The 24,071-nt window shown below is 37.8% G+C and overlaps 1 protein-coding gene across 8 annotated transcripts in view; it reads left to right on the top strand.

Annotated features, from left to right (window-relative positions):
- LOC132819732 (transcriptional-regulating factor 1) overlaps positions 1–20,474 on the top strand; it is a 278,026-nt gene extending 257,552 nt beyond the window's left edge. For 7 of the 8 annotated variants that reach the window (XM_060831421.1, XM_060831420.1, XM_060831424.1 and 4 more), the window contains 4 exons: positions 8,213–8,326; positions 16,493–16,663; positions 19,426–19,628; positions 19,802–20,473. In XM_060831421.1, the coding sequence (XP_060687404.1) occupies positions 8,213–8,326; positions 16,493–16,663; positions 19,426–19,628; positions 19,802–20,111 (798 nt within the window). In that variant the 3' untranslated portion in view covers positions 20,112–20,473. Of the gene's footprint in view, positions 1–8,212; positions 8,327–16,492; positions 16,664–19,425; positions 19,629–19,801 lie in introns of all 8 variants that reach the window. The other variant, XM_060831428.1, reaches the window with a different exon arrangement.
- The last annotated feature ends 3,597 nt before the right edge of the window (positions 20,475–24,071 follow it).

The following is a 24,071-nucleotide window of genomic DNA, read 5'->3' on the forward strand; positions in this document are numbered from 1 at the left end:
ATTGTGGTTTAACACTTAAGAATCAATTACAAAAATAGCTTCCAGCCAAAAGTGCTAAAGTGGGATATTTTGTGATGCATGTTGTTATTTGGACTGATTTTTTTCCCTGCATACTTCAACTTTCTCTTTTTGACATAGACGGCAGGAGATGTGATCTGATAATAGTACAATTAGGGCATTGAGGTATCTGAAATATTTAGTGAGCAACAGGGCCATCTGTGGATCCCCTGAAACAAAATGATTTCAGGACTGAGAAACATGCTGGATTAGCTGAGGAGGATGATGAATTAGAATAAAATTAGTAGAAAGAAAAGATAGGATTTAGTGAGAGGAAAAGGAAGGAAAAATGATCTATTGAAATCTCTAATACTTGATTATGTGCAGTTTTGGAACAATATATTGGCCTGAAAGAGAATACAGATTTTCTAGATACCTGGACTCCAAGGAGGAATCCATTAGCAGAAGAAATTATATAAACCAGGATTGCATTCCCCAGAATTTAGAATTATAAAGGGTAATTCAAGCTTTGAAGATATAAAAGGGAACAGCTAGCTGTTAGGAAAAGTATTTGCCACGGTTAAGGAGATCAAGACGAGGGGATGCAGCCTCGCCTTTCAGAAATGAGTCTTCAGCAGTTCTACATGTGAAACATGGTGGAAATTAGATCACTCTGTAGGTCAGTTATTTATTTAAGTCAGACTTTTTTTTAATCAAATATATTTTTGGGGTATTTGGCTAGGCAAGTAAATGATATTTAGCCATGGATCAGTCACAATCTCATTGAATGCAGGCTCAAAAAGCAAAATGATCTACTCATGTTCCTACACTTTTATTCAGTTTGAGATTGAATAGTTTCAATTGTTCACCCAGAAAGATTGATTGGACATTGCACCAAGAAATATCTCACTAAAAAAGGTGCTAGTGTTGTTAAGTTTCAGTCGTACCCTCCTTCAGCAAGCTTAATGAGCAATTTTGTGCAAATCCAGTGAATTCAGGGAAAAAAAAGACTTCGCATTTGCAAAGCAATGAGCAAGATGGTGTGAAACAATTAGCAAATTCTGGAGACCTGGGCCTCTTAACCCTTGAACTTAAGTGTTTGGTGCATTGATAAACACAGCATGTGCTGTTAATTTTGGCAGTAATATTTCACTTCTTGTATTTCATTGTTTAAAAATTGGACTTATTGCTAGTCAGATATCCTGTGATGTTCACGATATTGATATTTTATGGTGCGTAAAGAAATAACTCATTGTTCATTCTAGTTCTGCAAGTAATTGTGGATAGGTTGGAAGTAAGATATTATGATAGTTGGCTTTTTTTTAAAGTCAATCTCTTGGTAAGTTTTTTCTCTTCTTACATTTTTGTTTTAAGACTAAATGTGTTCTGGCTAAATCTTATATTTATGAGAGATGTTCAAGTACTGTCACTCCCCTGTTGTCACTGAAAATGGACACTGCGCCCAGAGAAATTGCTTGACTTGCCATCACTGGTGATGAATTTAATTTTAAACCTCAGCTATCTTCTGGAGCACAAATTGGAGATGCACATTCATGGTGGGAGAGATAAGAGACTAACCTGACTCCATTTCAAGAAAGGTTCAAGTGGCAGCCTACAACTCTGAACTGATTTGACTTTTATCATGAGCTGTTTACATAATGGTCTCTTGCTTTTTTTAATAGTAATCTTACAACATATCTTTGAGTATTTATTCCAAGTTTGATAGTATTTGGGTAACTGTTATCCTACATTTTATTTCACAGGATCACACATCAGCTGCTTAGTGCTTCAGTTTGTTGTATGACTATTCCTTAAACATTTGCTGTATTGATGGTCATTAGCACCACATGATGTTGCTTCACAGACATGGTTCTATTTGGAGATGGGAGTTGGTTAGTTCAGTTGGTTGGACAGCTGGTTTGCAATGCAGCATAACGCTAACAGCACAAGTTTAATTCCTGGACTGGCTGAGATTACCATGAAAGAGCTCCCTTTCAATCTTACCCTTGGCATGGTGACTGTCAGGTTAAACTGCCACCAGTCATCTCTTTGGGCTGCACTCTCAGTAGAGACAAAGGTCCAGTAGGACTATGCCAACTTTTGCCTTACCTCTAAGTTTAAAGAACTGACAATATAATAGGAATAATTTTCTCAGCAACCATCAGCTGGGGCAGAATTCACATCTCTGTTCTTGTCCTTGGACAAAACTAAGTCTCAGAAATATGCATTTTGTTAGTCTGAAGTAAGTTTCTCTTGTTTAATTTTTCCTCTTCTCTACTTGTGATCTTCTTTCCGATCTGAATCATGTCAGATACTTCAATTAGTAGGGCGAGTGAGACAAGTTGTATGCTAGTGGTTAGGACAAGGGAAAGGTAAAGAAATGATTACAAACTGGTGGAGAGTCGAATATCCTGCAGGGCTAGGTGAAGAACTGTCATGGATGCTTGAACAAGGTTGGAGACTTGCTTTCTTCCTTTCGGAAAAAAAGTTAATTCCTCTATTGAAATTGATGTTTGAAGATCATTTGGGTGGGAAGATTGAGGAAGGAGATGCAAAGAAGAGCAGGATGAGCAAATTCCTTAAAGGAATTTAAGAAAAACATGAACTTGTGAATTCAAATCTGATGAAACTGGAGAGATATCAGGCACTAAATAAATGCTAGAGAATTGACGATGGTAGGGATAAATGAATTTGTTATAGCCTCACGTTATGATGAAAAATGCACATTGTATTTAGAATAACAAAAGATGAAGTTAAGTTTATCAGTGATCATGTCTTCTAGATGTCAGAAAGGCTACTGATTTTGCCAGCTACAAGTGTGGGGGCTTTAGAGTATCAAAGCTGTTTTTCATAAGTAATGTGTATATAATAGACATCTATATATATGAGCTTGATAACCTACATGTCAAAGGATGTTACAAACTTGTTGAAACCAGATTAAAAACCAAGCATCACAGCCAAATTGCCTTAGTAACGTTTCAAATTGCAGAAGTTTCACATGGATATATGCCACAGACAGATGCTGATGGATGAATGTGGGTCAGACTCCAAGTGAAAGTAACTAATACTACAAGCCAGCTGCTTGAAAAGAAACCACAAAACATCTGGTTAGGAATAAATAAATGCTGTTGGAGTGTTAGCAGGCAAACATGCTCAATCATTTCTTTGCTGGCATATATGAAACTGTTAACTGTGAATTATCCAACCATTTTGAATTAATTGGTGTAAGTATGTGTACATATTAAGGAATTTTCTCTATCATCATTTTGGGCATCACTGGCTGGGCCAGCATTTAGTTAACTTTGAGAAGGGTAGTGGTGGTGGTGAGCTACTTTCTTGAATAACCGTAATTATGTTTGCTGGAGGTGATGTATTTTGTCCTAAAAATATAATTGACCTCCTTTCAATTCCTGTTGTTTTCTTTCCTGCATGTAAAACCAAATATTGTTGCAACTTCTTGAAAAAGACATCTTAAAATCAAACCTATAAATTGTCTTTAGACCCATGGAAGCTCCAGATTTTTGCTTGACATTAATATAACGAGTGTGATCATAACCTTTGTATGATTTTCAGCCAGAAGCAAAAGTAGTATTGTGTCTGTCATGGCACGGAGACAAAATGCCAAATCAAATCAGCCTCTTGATTTTTATGTTCGTGGCACAATAAAATGAAAATACTCAGTACCCTCAAAATTGACCCCAATGGTTCCTAGCCAGTTATCAAGCTGAAGAGGGTTCAAAAGAGATTTACCAGGATTTTGTTGGGTGTGGAAAGTTAGACTGGATAGGCTGGGATATTTTTCACTGAAGCGTAGGAAGTTGAGAGACTCTCTGATACAAGTTGATAAGATAATGAGAGAGTGGTAGTTGTCTTTTCCCTAGGATGAGGATTTCTAGACAAGGGGGCACATTTTTAAGTTGAGCGGAGGGAGATTTAAAAAGACATGAAGCAAAATTTCTTTTACGCAGAGGGTGGTCCACATGTAAAATGAACTTCCTGAAAAAGTGGTGGATGCGGGTACGATTAGAATGTTTAAAATACATTTGGACAGATACATGAATAGGAAAGGTTTGGAGGGATATAGGCCAGGAGCAGGTAGGTGGGATTAGTTCAGTTTGGAATTATGTTTGGCATGGACTGGTTGGACTGAAGGGTCTTTTTCTGTGTTCTGTGACTCTGACTCTATAACCAGTACCAGACTCTTTGAATAATCAATACTGTACATGAGGTTTACAGCTTAAACAAAAGACTTAACAATTTATGAACAATACAGTAGTTTCAGCAGACACTTCATCTGACAAAGGAGCAGTGCTCCAAAAACTTGTGATTTCAGATAAACTTGTCGGACTATAACCTGGTGTCATGTGACTTCTGAATTTCTCCACCGCAGACCAACTGGCACTTCCACAGCATAACTTTAACAGAGCAAAATTAAACCATAAGGTCATCGAATAAAACCTAATCTTCTTTGGTTCTAGCCCCACTCTCAAACAAAGACAGATAAGTAGACACAGTTAAGGGATAAATCAGAAGGAAAACATAAATGAGATATAAGTGGGCAGTTCACTTAAGCGGACTCCACAATCCGTAGCATTACTGGCACACAGGATTATGTCTTGCTTGGTTTCTGACAACCCTGATGCATGTCAATGGCTCCGAGGAGTATTCGTTTAATTCTTATACTGGAAATTCTATTCCCCCGACCTTTTAATAAGTTGATAATGAGAAGACAGCCAGGGAGGAATCAAATCTTCAATCTGTACAGTTGGTTCTGCTGTAACGTGCGTTTCTCCAACTTAATTTGGATATAACACGATTGAAGAATTTAGACTACTATTTGTAGGACGTGAATTTTTCTTATGTGCGTTGGCTATAACGCGATTCAGGTCCCATTGGTTTAAATGGTGCTGCTATTTTACGATTTCTTTTAACATAGGATCACGTGAGAAAGGAACAATTGCATTATGTCAGAACAGACTGTCGATTGAGAAGGCACAACCCTTATGATTTAAACACAGTTCAAAAACCAGCCTCTCCCTGCCAGACTAAGCATCTCCTCACAAGGTCCTGGTTAATATTCAACATCTGGCACCTGCTTGACCATAAGGCCTCTCCAAAGATGAAGTGTCTACAGCGTACTTTCTTTTTAAAAACAAGAAATACCAGCAATTAACCTTCAGGTCTGGCTTTAAAAACAAAAAAAAAGTTTGTTTTTCTTTCATAAACGCAAGCTGCTGCTCACAATCCCAAGGTCGCCTTTTAGGTCTCAACTTACAATTCACAGCTCCAAATTAAAAATGAGAAAAAGAATAAAATAAAATAGTGGAAAATATATGATGGTTCTAATATGTTTAAACATCTTACGAATAAAGAAAAATATCATGCCTATAAGCATGGCCAGTCGAAGGATATTTATTCCCCCATTCCTTTGTATTCCTTATTATCAGTTGGATCCAGGCAAGTTGATTTATATTGAGGATTCACAAACTTGCTCTTTCCACTATGTATGTCACAGCTGTTACTTGTAAAATTTGGGCAATTCATTTTTTAACAAAAAATTTTAACCTAAAAAATATTAATTATGTCATAGACAATAACGTTTTCATTTTATTCAATAATTTTTATTTCCTGCCTCTTTAGGTTACCAATCCCTATTAGGTGATTATCAGAAGGCAGGAAATAATTTCCAGATAATATGACTGCTTTCTTTTTCTCCTCCTTTTTGTTTTAAAAGAAACACAATTCTACCTGACAACCATGAAAAAACTTCCAGAATCAGATTAATTTTATATTTGCATGCTGCCTCACACAGTACTTGGTGCAGCAGACATTGGTGCTGAGTTCTCTCTCAGCTTCATTTTGTAAAGACAGAATATCTCACAAACTAAAAGTTTTAGGATTTGATTCTTCCATAAAGTCATCTTATCTGGATAGCAGTCAGGTTCATAAATTGTCTTGGGTAAGGAAGACTGATTTTGACCATGTTCTCTGCAGGTTTAATAGCCAAGTTTCTGTCCTGTTCTGGGTCAATCTTAGATCTGACCTGAATAAAGTTGAGGCAACCTACTGGCACATCAATTAGTGTTTTGCTGAAATATTCCAGACCATCCGGTATATTGCACTTGTTTTGAGCATTTGTAATTTAAATATTGTCGGCAACATCAATCCTTTGAGATTAGAGCAACGAATAGTGCATTGAAATCTTTAAAAACTGGGCTTAGTTTTAAGAAATGAAGTCCAAACAATTTGGCTTAACAGAGCTTTTCTGTTCTGCGCAGAATTTAAGCGTTAAAGGGCCATATGTATAAACTAATGGCAACGAAATAGGAAAAGCAGACTGTATCCTTTAACTTAAGGACTGATAATAAAATGAAATGGTTGCCAAGGTGATGAAACAAGAAAGAAATAAGCTCTTTTCAACAAATAGAATTCAGGGCTATTACAAATGCACAAAGAAAAATGTACAGATGGTTTTGGGGTGGGGACTGGAGTTGAGATATATGAAGGTCTTCTGATTGAAACTGTTATTCCATCTTTATTTTTCCAAAGGTGGGAATACCACATCAGTATTTTACGTTCAGGTGGAACTGTAAAACATAAGGTCTTTTCATCAAACGTGTCAACTACGAGCAACATTTATAGTGTTTACATTTGAAATGAATGTGACCATCATTTCTGGTGCCCATATATTCAGTGAGATTTGCTCTGCTGTGCCACGTTTAGAGGAGCTGCACTCCTCTTGCTGCTAGTTTTATTTGAAGCAGTTCCAAATTTGGGTTTTGTTTGAAGCAGTTGCAAATTTGAATATTTCCTTCCGAGTACAGTTTGTCAGATAGATTTGTGAAAGCTGTTTTAGAACTCTGAGCAAAGGCACTTTAATACACAAGTAGTCATGTCGAGGTTGTCTTGTGTGGTTTCTTTTGCTTGGAGCACAAGGTATGGCTTTCAGCCCAAGTGACTGCCAGGTTCCCTGATTTACTTTTCTGAAAATAGTTTCTTCATGATCAAATGACACTAAGCATATATAGCAACAATATTTTAATTAGATTCAAATATTTTTACAAATGTTTTCAAATCTGATTGCACTCTGCAAACTGAAAATTGTCAGTACAAGTTATTTTCCCTTCAGTTTTTCATTTCTCCCATCTTAAAAGCTGTTTCAATTCTCAGCTTTTTACCTTATGTTCTTTTATTAGGATAAAAATGTTAATTTGATCTATTATTTTCATCTTTGGAAATTAGTTTGATGCTAAAGATTTTGATTCCAGGGCACAGCTCTTCTTTTGTTATTCATATTTTCTCCAGATGCATCTTGTATTTCTTCCCCATGATGATTCCCTTTGGTCTTACAACATGAAACCTTTAGCCATTTAATCTGTGCAATCCTCTGCTGTGTTCATAAACTTTTGTTCTTCCTCCTATTCTCCATAACTGGCTAACCCACCCTGCACCCCTTATCACTTGCTCAAAACCAGATCTGGTAAAAGATCAATGAAATGTTCAGTCTGATTTTCTCTTACAAATGTTACCAGATGTGTGTTTTGATTTTTGAGCATTCTTTATTTTTATTTCAGATTTACAGCACGTGCACCATTTGCTGTTGAACTACCCCATTACATATATTGATTTATATTATGCCTTTACATTAATTTATATAATGCCTTTAAATCCTATAAGGCACTTCAGAGAATTAGAAGAATATAATGTAAAAATGACAAGTGGTTATAGAACAATAACTGTTCAGGTACAGCAATGGACTGTTGTGGGTCTATTTCTTTAGCAAAAATGAATGGGTCAGAAAAAAATCTGAGGATGCAGTGTGTTTATTTTAGTCTCAAAATTTCTTCATAATCTAGTAGGATCTTGCAGTCCAAATTGAACTATGGAAATAGATGATGGTTTTATGTTAGTTAACAGATGATTGGATAAAAAAAAACAGTATAAATATGGAGAAACAAGCAATCAGTGAGTTGTATGTTTAGGCTGGAATTAAAGCAAGTAGAAAAGTAAATGTCTGGACTTTGTCGAACCAGCTCTTAACCTTTGGTCTCTATCATTCTACTCTAAAAAGATATTTAACATCTATCTGTAAGAAAATCTTAGAATGGTTAAACAAACACTTTTAAAAGTTAATATATAGTTTTGTTAAGCATATTTGTGTGAATATGGAATTGGGATTGTAACATTGATCTATCAACTTTATTATTTAATACAGATCAAATCAAAGACTGTGGCACAATGTGTTGAATATTACTATACTTGGAAAAAGGTCTTGCGATTAGGTCGAAAACACAGGACCCGTCTTGCAGAAATGGAGGCAGAGAGAATGGTAAGTAGAAATTTGAATATGAAAGAGTCAGTGATCACATGTTATTAGATTTTAAAACAGGTGGTCAACTGTTTATTTTCAAGGTGAGCATTTATTACTTGATCGATATATATTAGTTAATCGTGGTAAATGAGTTTAAGTCGGGTGCAGGCAAGGTACTGAACATGTACAAAAGGCAAATACCATGACATTGAAAATCAAAAATATAAATAGAAAATGCTAGAAATGGTGAACACACCATCTGACCTATGGACTGTTTCCAGTATTTTTGTTTAAATTGCTGAGAATATATAGTCAGTCTATTCTTGAATAATGGTAGTCCTCTGTGGTTAATACTGCTAAGAGGCTGGTGAAAGTTTGATTGACGTTGATTTGGAATCGTGTATCTGAAGAAATGATACTAATGATTTAAGATGTGTAAATTACCTAAGGCAGTCTGTTTAAACGGTCCTATTAATTTAATCCATTCATTAAGGAAAATTAATTGAATTGATTAGTTGTTGAGGACATCCAGAGCTTGTGGCGGCCTCAATTATAAAGTTGACTTTACATGTATATTTGAGTTTTCTTTTATGACTCTCTTTTCCTTTGAAGTTCATTAAATTTGTTTTTACACAAGGACATAACAATTGGTGCAGATTCTAGCACCATTACTGCTAGTTCTATTATAGTCAAGGAGAAATGTGTTCGTTTCAGTGGGAAATGGAGAATCACAGGGGTTGAATGTTACCACCATCTTCCTTGATGTCTGAAACATAAAAGTATTTTATAAACAGCTTTAACTTTTTAAATCTCAAAATGTTTTATACATTTACAGGAAGGTAGGAATATGAAAAATGGAGAATTTAGCATGTGATTTGTACGTCAGAAAAGGAGAACAGAGATGACCTTCTGTTATTGTAATCTATAGAGACCACAAGAGGAAAAGACTGCAGTGTATGATGAAGGGAGTGAAAAGCAAAACTGCAAAAAGAGAGGAGGGTAGGCAATTCAGGGAGGAGGATATAAGAGGGTTTTGGTTTAAAATATTAAGCATGAGTAGTCATATGGTTTTAATTTTCTCTCTGCCGTAAGGGGATTAGCCAGGGGTATTGGAGAGTTTGTACATGACGAGGATTTTAACGAGATGGAAGGATATAGTTAAGTTGAAACATTTTTCTGGCCTTTGTACCATAAATTATCTATTCGGCCAATGTGTCTATGCTATCTGGTAAGTAATGATCTGAGTAGGTACCAAAGTACTCTTCAAATGCGGAAAGGCAAACTGTGATCCAGACCACCACTCTCTGGGGAAAGAAAACTGTCCACAATTTCCCACTAATCCTGTATCATACACTTCTAAATTCATGTCCTTGTTACTGAGCACTCTGTTAAGGAAATGGGCTCTCTTTGGAGAGTCTAGGATCAGAGAGTCTAATTCAAGTTAAGGACTCATCCATTTAAGACACTCGGAACAATTCTTTTCTCTGAGGGTCATGAATCTATGGAATTCTTTCTCAGAGACCAGTTGAGGCTGCATCCTTAAGAATATTCAAGGCTGAGATTGACATAATAGTAAGGGCATCAAGGGGCATGTGGAAAAAGATGGAAGGTGTGTTGAGGGTTATCAGATCAACTACGGTCTCATTGAATGGTGGATCAGACTCGATGGACAGAATGGCTTACTTCTGCTCCTGCCTCTTATGAAACAGTCCCAATGTCGCCACTTGTTTCCCTCAGCTAACATTTTCCCGTCATGGAAGCACCCTCCAGTCTCTTTTGTACTGTCACTAGTATATTCACCTTCTTCCTGTCATACACTGATGGAATGTACACAATACTTTGGCTGTGGCCTCATTATTATTTTATATTTATTATTGCTGATTCAAGGACTGGATTCTACACTTTTTCCCCACCAGTGGATTTGAAGGCAGGTGGCCTTCCTGTCGCCTAACCATCAACTTCCTCCCTAGCTGAAACATTATACAGGGAGGATGATAAAGCCACTGGGTACCGCATCTCCATCATACCTGTCAAGGTCTTGAAGTGACCAATGAATCACCAGTTAAGGACCTCATTCTACTGCTAGATATATTTCATCTGCTGCAGAGGCAGGCCCTGGCTGTCTGGGAAATCTACCAGCTTTAGCTTCATGGCTTGCTGATGAGACAGTGGATGTGGAATCTTCAGTGATGGGACTCCTGGGTTCATGATGACAAGCCCCCTTTCTGCTTCTCCCTCCATCCCTTTTAATCCTGCTGTCTGTCTTTAAACTGGCTCCACACACTTTTCCTGAGACCCTTGACCCCTAACTTACATGGATTCCATGGCATGGTGGGGTTGACCATAGCTCCAGTGCCAGATGAAGCTGATAGTTCTTCAACTGGTAACTTGCTAAAGCAGGAATTCATCCTGAGAATAGAACAGAAATATCACGTTAAACCAATTCATGTTCCTGTCAGCATTCATTCGCTGCAGGTAGCCATGTATATCATGAATGGGCTGCACCCCGACCTTTTGGCTGAGCTTAGGAGGCAGGGAACACAGTGCCATAAAATGCAGTCCAATGTCTTGCAATAAAGGGTGCCTTCTTAGCTACCTGCTATAGAGTCATAGAGATGTACAGCATGGAAACACACCCTTTGGTCCAACCCTTCAATGCCGACCAGACATCCCAATCCAATCTAGTCCCACCTGTCAGCACCCGGCCCATATCCCTCCAAACCCTTCCTATCCAAATGCCTCTTAAATATTGCAATTGTACCAGCCTCCCCTCAGGTCACCCCTCAGCCTCCGACGCTCCAGGGAAAACAGCCCCAGCCTGTTCAGCCTCTCCCTTTAACTCAGATCCTCCAACCCTGGCAACATCCTTGTAAATCTTTTCTGAACCCTTTCAAGTTTCACAACATCTTTCCAATAGGAAGGAGACCAGAATTGCACGCAGAATTCCAACAGTGGCCTAACCAATGTCCTGTACAGCCGCAACACGACTTCTCAACTCCTGTACTCATTATTCTGACCAATAAAGGAAAGCATACCAAATGCTTTCTTCACTATCCTATCTACCTGCGACTCCATGAACCTGCACTCCAAGGTCTGTTTGTTCAGCAACACTCCCTAGGATCTTACCATTAAGTGTATAAATCCTGCTAAGATTTGCTTTGCCAAAATGCAGCACCTCGCATTTATCTGAATTAAACTCCATCTGCCACTTCTCAGCCCATTGGCCCATCTGGTCCAGATCCTGTTGTAATCTGAGGTAACCTTCTTCGTTGTCCACTACACCACCAATTTTGGTGTCATCTGCAAACTTACTAACTGTACCTCTTATGCTCACATCCAAATCATTTATGTAAATGATAAAAAGTAGTGGACCCAGCACTGATCCTTGTGGCACTCCACAGGTCACAGGCCTCCAGTCCGAAAAACAACAAACCACCACCCTCTGTCTTCTACCTTTTGAGCCAGTTCTGTATCCAAATGGCTACTTCTCCCTGTATTCCATGGTATCTAACCTTGCTAATCAGTCTCCCATGGGGAAGTTTGTCGAACGTCTTGCTGAAGTCCACATAAATCACCTCTACTGCTCTGCCCTCATCAATCCTCTTTGTTACTTCTTTAAAAAAACTCAATCAAGTTTGTGAGGCATGATTTCCCACGCACAAAGCCATGTTGACTACCCCGAATCAGTCCTTGCCTTTTCAAATACATGTACATCTGTCCCTCGGGATTCCCTCCAACAACTTGCCCACCACTGAGGTCAGGCTCACCAGTCTTTAGTTCCCTGGCTTGTCTTTACCTCCCTTCTTAAACAGTGGCACCACGTTTGCCAACCTCCAGTCTTCCGGCACCTCACCTGTGACTATCGATGCTACAAATATCTCGGCAAGAGGCCCAGCAATCACTTCTCTAGCTTCCCACAGAGTTCTCGGGTACAGCTGATCAGGTCCTGGGGATTTATCCACTTTTAACCATTTCAAGGCATCCAGCACTTCCTCCTTTGTAATCTGGACATTTTGCAAGATGTCACCATCTATTTCCCTATGGTCTATATCTCCAATATCCTTTTCTACAGTAAATACATATGCAAAATATTCATTTAGTATCTCCCCCATTTTCTGTGGCTCCACACAAAGGCCACCTTGCTGATCTTTGAGGGGCCCTATTCTCTCCCTAGTTACCCTTTTGTCCTTAATATATTTGTAAAAACCCTTTGGATTCCCCTTAATTCTATTTGCCAAAGCTATCTCATGTCCCCGTTTTGACCTCCTGATTTCCCTTTTAAGTATACTCCTACTTTCTTTATACTCTTCTAAGGATTCACTTGAGCTATCCTGCTTTCTTCTTTTTCTTAACCAAATCCTCAATTTCTTTAGTCATCCAGCATTCCCTGTACCTATCAGCCTTCCCTTTCACCCTGACAGGAATATACTTTCTCTGGATTCTTGTTGTCTCATTTCTGAAGGCTTCCCATTTTCCAGCCGTCCCTTTACCTGTGAACATCTGCCTCCAATCCGCTTTCTTGCCTAATACCGTCAAAACTGGCCTTTCTCCAATTTAGAACTTCAACTTTTAGACCTGGTCTATCCTTTTCCATCACTATTTTAAAACAAATAGAATTATGGTCGCTGTCCCCAAAGTGCTCCCCCACTGACACCTCAGTCACCTGCCCTGCCTTATTTCCCAAGAGTAGGTCAAGTTTTGCACCTTCTCCAGTAGGTACATCCACATACTGAATCAGAAAATTGTCTTGTACGTAAGAAATTCCTCTCCATCTACACCTTTAACGCTATTGCAGTCCCATTCGATGTTTGGAAAGTTAAAATCCCCTACCATAACTACCCTATTATCCTTAGAGATAACTGAGATCTCCTTACAAGTTTGTTTCTCAATTTCCCTCTGACTACTGGGGGGGTCTATAATACAATCCCAATAAGGTGATCATTCCTTTTTTATTTCCTTTATTGGTCAGAGAACTGAGTACTGGAGTTGGGAGGTACAAGACATTGGTTAGGCCACTGTTGTAATATTGCGTGCAATTCTGATCTCCTTCCTATCGGAAAGATGCTGTAAAACTTGAAAGGGTTCAGAAAAGATTTACAAGGGTGTTGTCAAGGTTGGAGGATTTGAGCTATAGGGAGAGGCTGAACAGGCTGGGGCTTTTTTTCCCTGGAGTGTCAGAGGCTGATGGGTGACTTTATAGAAGTTTCCCACATTATGAGGGGCATGGATAGGGTAAATAGGCAAAGTCTTTTCCCTGGGGTCAGGGAGTCCAGAACTAGAGGGCATAGGTTTATGGTGAGAGGGGAAAGATATAAAAGAGACCTAAGGGGCAGCTTTTTCACGCAGAGGGTGGTACGTGTATGGAATGAGCTGCCAGAGGATGTGGTAGAGGCTGGTACAATTGCAACATTTAAGAGGCATTTGAATGGGTATATGAATAGGAAGGGTTTGGAGGGATATGGGCCGGGTGTTGGCATGTGGGACTACATTGGGTTGGGATATCTGGTCGGCATAGACAGGTTGGACCGAAGGGTCTGTTGTCATACATCTCTATGACTCTATCTGAAATTGTTAAGACTAGAGTCATAGAAAGTTCACAGCACAGAAAGAGGCTCTACATCCCATTGTTTCCACACTGGTCATCAAACATCGATCTATTTGAATTCCACTTTCCAGCTCTTGACCTGTAGCCTTGTATGCTGCAGTGTTTTTATGTGATCATCTGAATAGTTCTTATATGTCTTATGAGTTCCCACCTCTGACACTCTTTCAGGTAGTGAGTTCCAAAGATCTCCAATCCACTAGATGAACAAGATCTCCTCAAATCCCCTCTCAACCTCCAACTCCTCACCTTAAAACTGTGACCCCTGGGTATTGACCCCTATCTAGCCTGTCTATGCCCCTCCGAGATTTGTACACACTTCAATCAGATCTCTTGGTAGCCTTGTCTGCTCAAAGGAAAATAACACCAGTCTGTCTCGTCTCCCTTAGCGGAATGGCTTCAGCCCAGGCAACATCCTCATGAACCTCTTCTGTACTCTCTCATGCAATCACATCCTTCCTTTAGTTTAGCAACCTGAACTGCACACAGTGCTTCAGCTGCGGTCTAACTAACATTACATACAGCTCCATTGCGTCTTCCTTGATCTTATATTCAGTGTCTTGACTATTAAAGACAAGTATCCCATATGTCGCCTTAACCAACTTATCTACATGAGATCTAGTTGAGGTGTCTAAGATGCTCAGGCAAATTAGAGATTGACCAGTGAGGAAATATTCAATCTAGAATTAGAAGCCATTGTTTTCAAATAAGGGATAATAGATTCAAACTAGATGAGGAAAAATTACTTCTCTCAAAGGGTCGTGAAACTGTGGAATTTAGTACCCCAGAATGCAGTAAATGCTGTGATATTGAGTAAATTTAAGACAGAAGTATATAGACTTTTCATTAGTAATGGGTTGAAGTGTTATGGGGAGTGGACAAGGAAGTGGTGTTGAGGCTAAGATCAACTACGATGGTCTTTAATGGTGGAGCAGGCTCAAGGGACTGAATTTCCTATTCCTGCTCCTAATTCTTATGCTCTTGACAGGTTGCTTAGCTGTTTATCTTGCCATTTGGTATTTTGACATTTTCTGTTGCTTTAGATTCCTAGTGGAGTTATGGTTCATGTAATGCTTCAGCAGCACCCAGTTTCACATGAAGACACTAATAATTTCAAGTAATTCCCAAGAGCTGAACTTTCTAATTTTTGACCTGTGTTAAATTGTTCAAGGAATTGACGCTAGAAGTAGACTGGAAATTAATAGTATTCTTTTCACACTACCGTTAAGATCTGGAATGCACTCTCTGAAAAGATTTTGGAAACCGTTGGAATAATAAAGCAAAAAGCAATGGGGCATACATTTGCAAGGGGAAAAAAATGCGGAGTTGCAGAGAGAAGAATAGAAAGATTAGATATTTCTTTTTCAAACAACTAATCAAGGTACTAGGGCTGGTTTCTTTCTGTTTGATAAAGGTTCTATGAACCTGTATATGTGCGGATGAAAGGTTTCTTTTTGATGAGAATCAGGAGCAAGGCTTGACACCCTTCCCTACAGCATTTACAGCAACTTACATGACCGTCTTTCCTTCAGATTTAAAGCAACACAAATATAAATATTGACATCAACTAAAATAAATGAAAGAAAATCTACCAAGTATTTATCATGAAATCAATGGTTAGTTACGTGCTTAAGATGAATGAATGTGAACAAATAGATTAATCATGCAGTGACCAATTGAAAACAGCTGAAAACTATCATTTGAACTAATTGAGAACACTGTGTGATTTCAAGTTATACTTTGCTACCTATTGTGGGGTTTGTCCCAGATTTCCTGAAAGTACTCCCTCTTGCTAATCAACCTATTCAGAGATCCTATTACACATCTCTGGAGCAGGTGGGACTTGAACTCAAACCTCTTAGTTCAAATGCTATTGAGATGCAGATAGTTTCTAATCAACCTGGTAAGAGATGTTATTATACATGTCTGGAGCAACTGGAACTTGAACCCAGACTTCCGAGTTATTTAGATTAGATTAGATTACTTACAGTGTGGGAACAGGCCCTTCAGCCTAACAAGTCTACACCAACCCGTTGAAGCGCAACCTACCCAGACCCGTTCCCCTACATTTATCCCTTCACCTAACACTACGGGCAATTTAGCATGGCCAATTCATCTAACCAGCACATTTTTGGACTGTGGGAGGAAACCGGAGCACCTGGAGGAAACCCACACAGACACAGGGAGAATGTGCAAACTCCACAGAGACCGTGCCGCCCACGCTGAGATACAGGTCCATAGGCACTGACAACGTTCAAATGTCTCACTCAATGGACTACTGTGTGTGGTGCCAACTACTTTGAAGGTGGCTTGAAGTGAAAAGGGAATTAACTACATCCTACTTCCTCTGTACATGGATAAGGAAAGTCCTAGAAATTCTACTCAAGTAAATTACTTAATGGTCAACACTCTTTATATTGTTTATCAAAGGGATATATATTACTGTGCAAACACCATTATAGTGAACAAGATATAAATTAATGATTTCATGCAATTCAGTCACTCAAACTTTGGAATTATGGTATAATATGCTTGTGGAATACATTTTTTTTTCTGTGACTTATTTTGACTTTCTTCTATAGTTTAGTGATCAGGATGAAGAATTAGAGGATGAAGAGGAAGAAGATAGGAAATCAAATCAAGATGATAATACGGAGGTAGAAAAGTCCCCTTTGCCACTACAGATGACAACTGTGGAGCAGCCAGTTGTTCAGGGCCCCACAGTTATGTGTGAAATGCCAAATTGTGGTGCAGTAAGTATCAATTATTAGCTTCAAGGTTTGCTGAACAGAATGCAGGCCTCAAAAATTATACCTTTAGCACAGTTTATATCAAGAGGTTCCTAAACATTTTGGCTGTCCCTACACACCTTTTTGGGGAATTCAGGACATGACCCATTTTCCACACCCATACACATTAGAAAGTATTTTACACTCCTCCACGAAGAATTAAGCCCTAATGGTTTCTAAAGCTGGCAGAAAAATTAATGTTCAAAATGCCTATCTTGTCTTTTCATCATGTATGGATTGGATGGTTAAAATAAACAACTACTTGGACAAAATTGGACGAGTAAAGAAGAACCAGTGGGGATTTGATGAGGCGTAAATATGTTTGACAAACTCGATTGGAGTTTTTTTGCTAAGCTATCAAGGAGGATGAATGATGACAATCAGTTGTTGTAAATATTCAAAAGGTGTTTGATAAAGTAACACATTAGGCTCATTAGCAAAATTGAAGCCCAGGGATAATAGGGGTATTAAAAGTATGGATACAGCGTAAGTTCAGGGTTCGAAAGTGGCTTTAGTAAATGTTTGTTATTCAGATTGAAGGAAAGTATACAGTGGCATTCCCTAAGGTATAGTATTCCAGATACTAGTTAGTGAAATGTATTAACTTGTAAGTAAGTCCTAACAAAGACAAATCACTGCAAGAAGGCAGGAATGAATGAATATTTAACATATATTTCAGTACAAAAAAGGTGAGGCACATTATTGTAGGAAGAATGAGGAGGAAAAAATACATGCTGTGCTAAATGTGCTAATTTTAAAAAGGATGCAAGAACAAAGAATCCTGGAAGTTTTAGTCAGCCTGTTTTTGCAAGTGGTAGGACAGGTTAGCAAAACAATTAATAAAACATATGATACAGGTCTTCATAAATAAAGGTGCAGAGTACAAAACCAGCATGTTATACTCCATCCTATATAAACTGCCAGGTTGGCCCCATCTGGAGTATTGTGTTGAATATCAGAAAAATATTAGAACATTATATTCTGTTTAAAAATTGTGTTAAATTATTTGATTTGTAAATGAATTATATTTAATATTTTTCATCTGCTTCTCAAAAATGCTAACTGTTTCTAGTTACCTCCCATTCATCATTTCACCAGTCACCCCTCCTGAGGATGAGTGGTCAGAAGCAGAAAGCTACCTGTGCAGCTTCAAGCTGAGAGTGACAGTAGCTTCAAATTATACAGTTGTGTAAATAATCCATAAGGAGGAGAGTTAGTGACCAGGAAGGGTCAGGGAGTAGGAGATACCCCTCTCAATGGTCAATCAGGACATGCAACCCGGTGCAAAACCATCAGTACAAAACTCCTGACACTAAATGTGAATACCCTGCCCCATTTGGGCGGCACGGTGGCACAGTGGTTAGCACTGCTGCCTCACAGCGCCTGTAGACCTGGGTTCAATTCCCGACTCAGGCGACTGACTGTGTGGAGTTTGCACATTCTCCCCGTGTCTGCGTGGGTTTCCTCCGGGTGCTCCGGTTTCCTCCCACAGTCCAAAGATGTGCGGGTTAGGTGAATTGGCCAAGCTAAATTGCCCGTAGTGTTAGGTAAGGGGTAAATGTAGGGGTATGGGTGGGTTGCGCTTCGGCGGGTCAGTGTGGACTTGTTGGGCCGAAGGGCCTGTTTCCACACTGTAAGTCTAATCTAATCTAATTTACTGACTGATGCTAAATTTGCATAAAATAGTTAATGTTAGAATTCATGATGAGATTTGGTTTTGCACATCTGAATAATTTATCACTGAGGTTATATTCCTTTGTGCTGAGAAAATATCTTTCAAATATATCATCATTTTTTTGCAACACTTGTACAATCTTGGGGAAATGGAACATGATACCATCTGCTGGTCAGATCATAAGTACCTACAGTAAAATCTCATGAGAAATTCAGAAAACATTTCAGTTAATGCAACAGTGTTTAGTTTCAGACAACAAATAGCTTAATACAGTGCTCTGCATTTGAATGTTGTCTGAATATTAGTTTGTCATGCTTCAATGGGAAATAGCATGCTCTGAAAAGAACAGATTTTTTTAACTTGTACTACACACTACAGAGGCAATGGTACATCTCCTTAAAACAGCACTGCCACGTGTGGGAGATTTATGTGTTACCTGCAAATGAATTGGCAGATCAGCAGATAAGCATAATCATCTGGCATATATTTGTTGCTTATAATATGCGGAAATTACCACACCAGCTTTGCAGTTTATCAGCACTGAATTGGAATGGACTCAAGTCATTGAAATCTAAAAGTTATTTGTTCTTTGAAAACATTCAACAGTGCTCTATAAATATTGCAAGTATTTTTATTATAAATTTTACCGTATTGGAGCACTATTTCTGAGGAACATTTGGGACATTCTGTAAACATAAACTGCAGACTTTATTTGGTTTATATTTGAAAAACATCTCACTTCACTGAAGATGTTTTCCATCCTGGAATATGATTTTTCGACAAAGTTTGTCCTCATTTAAAATTGTACATACAGTATATAGTAGCATAAACATTTAATATCGTTATTAGGCCATTCTTTATTTTTTGCGTTTCTAATCATTTTTCCCTTTGTTACTCCATGTCATTTATAACTGTGGTTCCCCAATAAACCTGTAATGTATAGATTTTATGTTAAAGTTGTACTGAAGTTTTTTTATATTTTTGAATTGACTTGGATGGTATGGTGACTAAAAGAGTATAACCAATCTCTTCTTTTCATCTTTCCTCTAAGATATTCAGCTCCAGGCAGGCTTTAAACGGCCATGCACGTATCCATGGTGGCTCAAGCCAAACTCCAAAACTGACTTCTGCAGCTAAACATAAAGTGGGAGGACTTCAGCCTGGTTACACCTCTATGAAGAACTCCCCTGCACACAATACAACAAGTGGTGAAACAGATGCTGCTACAATTTTCCCTTGCAAGGAATGTGGAAAGTAAGTTAAATAACACTTGTTTCTCTCTAAATTGCCAGCATTTTTTAATTAGTCGCCTGTTTTACAAAGTTTCATTTTACTTTATCTGGGCTTCATTCAGAAATGCGGACCACTATTGCTTTCTTGTAATTTGCTGAGAATACATGGTTTTAAGTGTCAGTTCAATATTTCAGGATGTTCTACAAGATTAAAAGTAGAAATGCTCACATGAAAACGCACAGACAGCAGGAGGAACAGCAGCGACAAAAGGCTCAGAAAGCTCTTGAAGTTGGTGAAATAGCAACTATAGCCCAATCTGCTACACCAGTAGCACCTGTGTTACTTCATCCAGATCACATGAGTATGGTTAAGCGACACGTGGATTTGGAGGATAATGACATTATTCAGGATTTGGAAGATGTGATGGAGGAATCAGATGTCATGGATACAGACTTACTTTTAGATGGAGACGATGGAGAATTTCTCCAGGATGATGACTTGTAAACTTTTTTATTATTCTACGTAAAATATAAATCTCAATTAGAATTAATTGAACAAACTAGCTACTTTTTCTAAGTCAACAGCTAGTCCTAAGGCTAGTTCAAATGCAGTATGCAAAAAAAATCCAGGTGAGTTGTACATAATTAACACTGATCTTGAATTGCCTCTGTCATCCATACCATGAATGGTTTTTCACACCATTACATAGACCACACAAAGACTTCTGGACTTTTACTTTTCCCTGGCTGCTTGTTAAAAGTTATTTCAAAGCATTGAAACCAAACGGGTTTTTTGCTAAAGAGAAAGATTTGTCTTCAGTTTAAGTTTCAGAAATTGAATTGTCTACTTTGCTATAGAATGAAACAAAAAAGCTGTAAATAAGGTTCAAAATTATATATATTTTAAATGGTAAAATCTGATTTGTTTATGGATTTATTTAACTGCTGTTTTTTGTTATCCAGCAGGTAGGGTGTAAATACTTTATATTCCAAAACTCTATTACAAAAGCAAAATATTTTTGAAAGAAAAAAATGTCCAAATGCCTAAGAATGAAGATCTTTCACAGGGGCTATCTTCTGTTATACAATGTTGTACAGATTTATGAAAGCTTTATTTTATTAATTTTGGGGTACTGATAGTGGCCAGATTGCATGCCTTTTACTCCATTATGTAATTTATTTTTTTTTTAAATTGCACTGTTAAGTGTTTTCCTTAAGGAGTGTATGGAACCCTTTTCATACATTATCTTATTTCTGCTACAATTAAATGCAGTGACTTTGTCACATTATAACTTAAGCACTATGTATAGACCAGTGAATGAGTCACTTTGTGCAATGCTTTTGTTGTATATTGGGAAAAAAAAGACAAGTCTTTAGGAAGATTTCTGTGCCATGTTCTTGGGAAGATTATGTTTTTTTTTACAAAAGTGGCATCTTTAAAATGAGCAGTATTTTCTTGTGAATTTAATATATGCTCTCACAAGATTGTTGTGCTTGAAAATGTACCCAAGTTTACTTTTAACAAAAATGTGATGGGATTTACACTGACGGATTTTTTTCCCTATTAAACTAATCCAAGAAAGTGATTTTTTTTAAATTTCTCTGCCCTCTAGAGTTCATTTAATAAAAGTTATTTTGAAAAGAACTCCATTATGCAAGAATCTGCTTGCAAACTATTGATTGTTTCTAAATCAAATTAAATTATACCATTTTCATGTGTAATGTTTCAAGGTCTTATCCTAAGCCAGGGAATTATCAGACTGATAATTCCAATGGCCCCTGATGCCAGACTTTTTAAGTATTTTTTCTATAACTTTGCATGTGAACATATGTATTAGGAGCAAGTTTGGGCCATTTGGATCCTCAAGCTTGCTCTACTATTCAGTAAGATCATGGTTAATTTGATTACTCCACATTTCCATGTATCCTTGACAACCTTTCACTTGCTTTTCAAGAATTTATTTACCTCTGCCTTCAAAATATTCCATGACTTTGTTTCCACTGCCTTTGAACAAGAACATTCAAAAGACATTTAGTATTTTATAATAAAGCAATATTGTCTTGTCTCTGTTTTAAATTAATGTCCTATTATCAAGAGATTCTTATACAAATATCCTTTCTACAGACATCTTGTTAAGGATCTTGTGTTTAAATCATGTCATCTGATACTTTTCTCACTGCACATATAAGCCTAACCTGTCCAACTTTTCCTTGAGATAACCATCCCATTCCAGATATTGGAGTCGAAAGCATACTCTGAATCGTTTCTAATGCATTTATCCATCCTTGAATAAGGAGACTAATGCTGGACACAGCATGACACATATATATGTGGTTATGTATGCGTGTATGTACACTTTATGATCTATAGAGCAAAGTATAACCTCCTTACTTGAGGATACAATTCCCCTGCAATAAATGATAATTTTCAATTTGGTTTTCTAATTACTTGCTTACTAACCTTTGCAATGTATGCCTAGGACACCCAGATTCCTCTGCATCACAGAGCTTTGAGAGCTCTTCATATTTGGATAATATGGTGTTTTATTCTTCCAAAGTGAATATTTTTATATTTTTCCATATTTATAATCTATTTAATAGATCTTTATCTACTTTTTGGGGCTTCAAAGGGTTACAAATGAGTAATGTCCTCTTCACAAATTAATGTGCTTACCAACCTTTGAGTCATCAGCAAATTTGGTTTGGTCCTTCATCCAAAAATTATGAATTATTGAGGTCACAAAACTGATTGCTGGGACACTATTTACCACATTTGGCCACCCAAAAAAAATTAATAATGACTACATTTGATTCCTCATCCAAGTCATTTATATCTGACATGAATAGCTGGAGCCCCAAGCACTGACTATATTTTCCAACTGTTTCCTACTTGTTAACCAATTCTTGATCCATGCCAATATATTACCCCCTGTCCCATGTGCTTTAAGTTTGCCCACTCATCTTTAATGAGGGATCTTATCAAAAATCATGCTCAATGAATCTACTGGAGATTTTGAGGACATTACTGGGAGAATAGATATGGGAAAACCAGTGGATATAGTATATTTAGGTTTTCAGCATGATTTTCCTTTTATGTATCCATATTGGCTTTGTCCAATCCTGTGAATGTTATCACATCTTTTATATTAGACTCTAGGAATTTCCCCACTACGTATGTTAGGCCAACTGGTCTGTAATTATCTCTTTCTCTCCCTTTTTTTTAAATAGTGGGACTATGTTTGACATTGTCAAATCTGGAGGAATAGCTCCAGAGTCTATTGAATTTTGGAACATGACCACCAATGCATCCAATATTTCTAAGGCTACTTCCTTTGTTATTCTGGGATGTAGATTATTTGGTCTTGGTGATTTGTCAGAATTTAACCCCATTAATTTCTAAGACATTTTTTTCTTATGAGTATTGATTATCTTCAATTCGACTCTCTCACCAGATCCTTGGTTCCCTCATGTCTGGAAAGTTAATTCTGTCGTCTTTTATGAAGACAGAACCAAAATATTTCTGCCAAATCTTTGTTCCCTATCATAATTTCCCCAACTTCTGGCTGTAAGGCAGCAACATTTGTCTTTACTAATCTTGTTAATTTATGCAAATATTCTTCCAATATGAACCATTGCCTAACTACCATACCGGTGTGGCAGAACTGTCATACAAGGAGAAATTGGTTCTACTGAGCCTGTATTCACTTGAGTTTAGAAGGATGAAAGGAGATTTATCCAACATCAAACCCTCTGATAAGGTTCCCCAATCCATTCAGATCTCATGCCCTTAAAGTTGGAATCTTAGTTTTGGATTCAACTACTGACTCTTCATCTTATCATTGCTGTTCCTTAAGGAATCCCAACAAGATTGTTACAGTCCTTTCTCATTGCACAGTACCAGTCTAGAATCTCCTGTTCTCTGGTTCCTCCATATTGGTCTACAAAACCATCATGTACACACTTCAGGAAATACTCCTCCATAATATCATTGGTAGTTTAGATTGTCCTATCGATATGTAAAGTCACCCATGATTACAGTTGTACAGTACGCATCTCTGATTTCTTGTTTAATTCCTTCCCTTACATCTCCACGGTTCACTGGGGGCCTTTAGGCAAATCTGACAATGTTTTTTGCCCCTTAGTGTTTCTCATCTTCCCCCATACAGATTCTACATTATGATTTTTTGAGCCACTATCCTTTCTTAGTGTTGCACTGAAACCTCCTTTATTAACAATGCTATCTCACTTCATTTCCCTTTTCATCTGACCTTTCCACACAATGAATACCTTAGAAGTTCAGTTCACATTTTCCGTTACTCTGCAGCTGTGTCTTTAAAGTCACACATATATCATAAGCATTTCTATTTGCTCTGCAAGAAGTGGAATCGTTAAAACTTTTAAGACCGAGGTAGTTAGATTTTTGTTTGGCGGGGGAATAAAAGCTGATTGGAGTAGATAGGAATGT

The sequence above is a fragment of the Hemiscyllium ocellatum genome, chromosome 10 (assembly GCF_020745735.1).
Source record: "Hemiscyllium ocellatum isolate sHemOce1 chromosome 10, sHemOce1.pat.X.cur, whole genome shotgun sequence".
Taxonomy (NCBI): Eukaryota; Metazoa; Chordata; class Chondrichthyes; order Orectolobiformes; family Hemiscylliidae; genus Hemiscyllium; species Hemiscyllium ocellatum.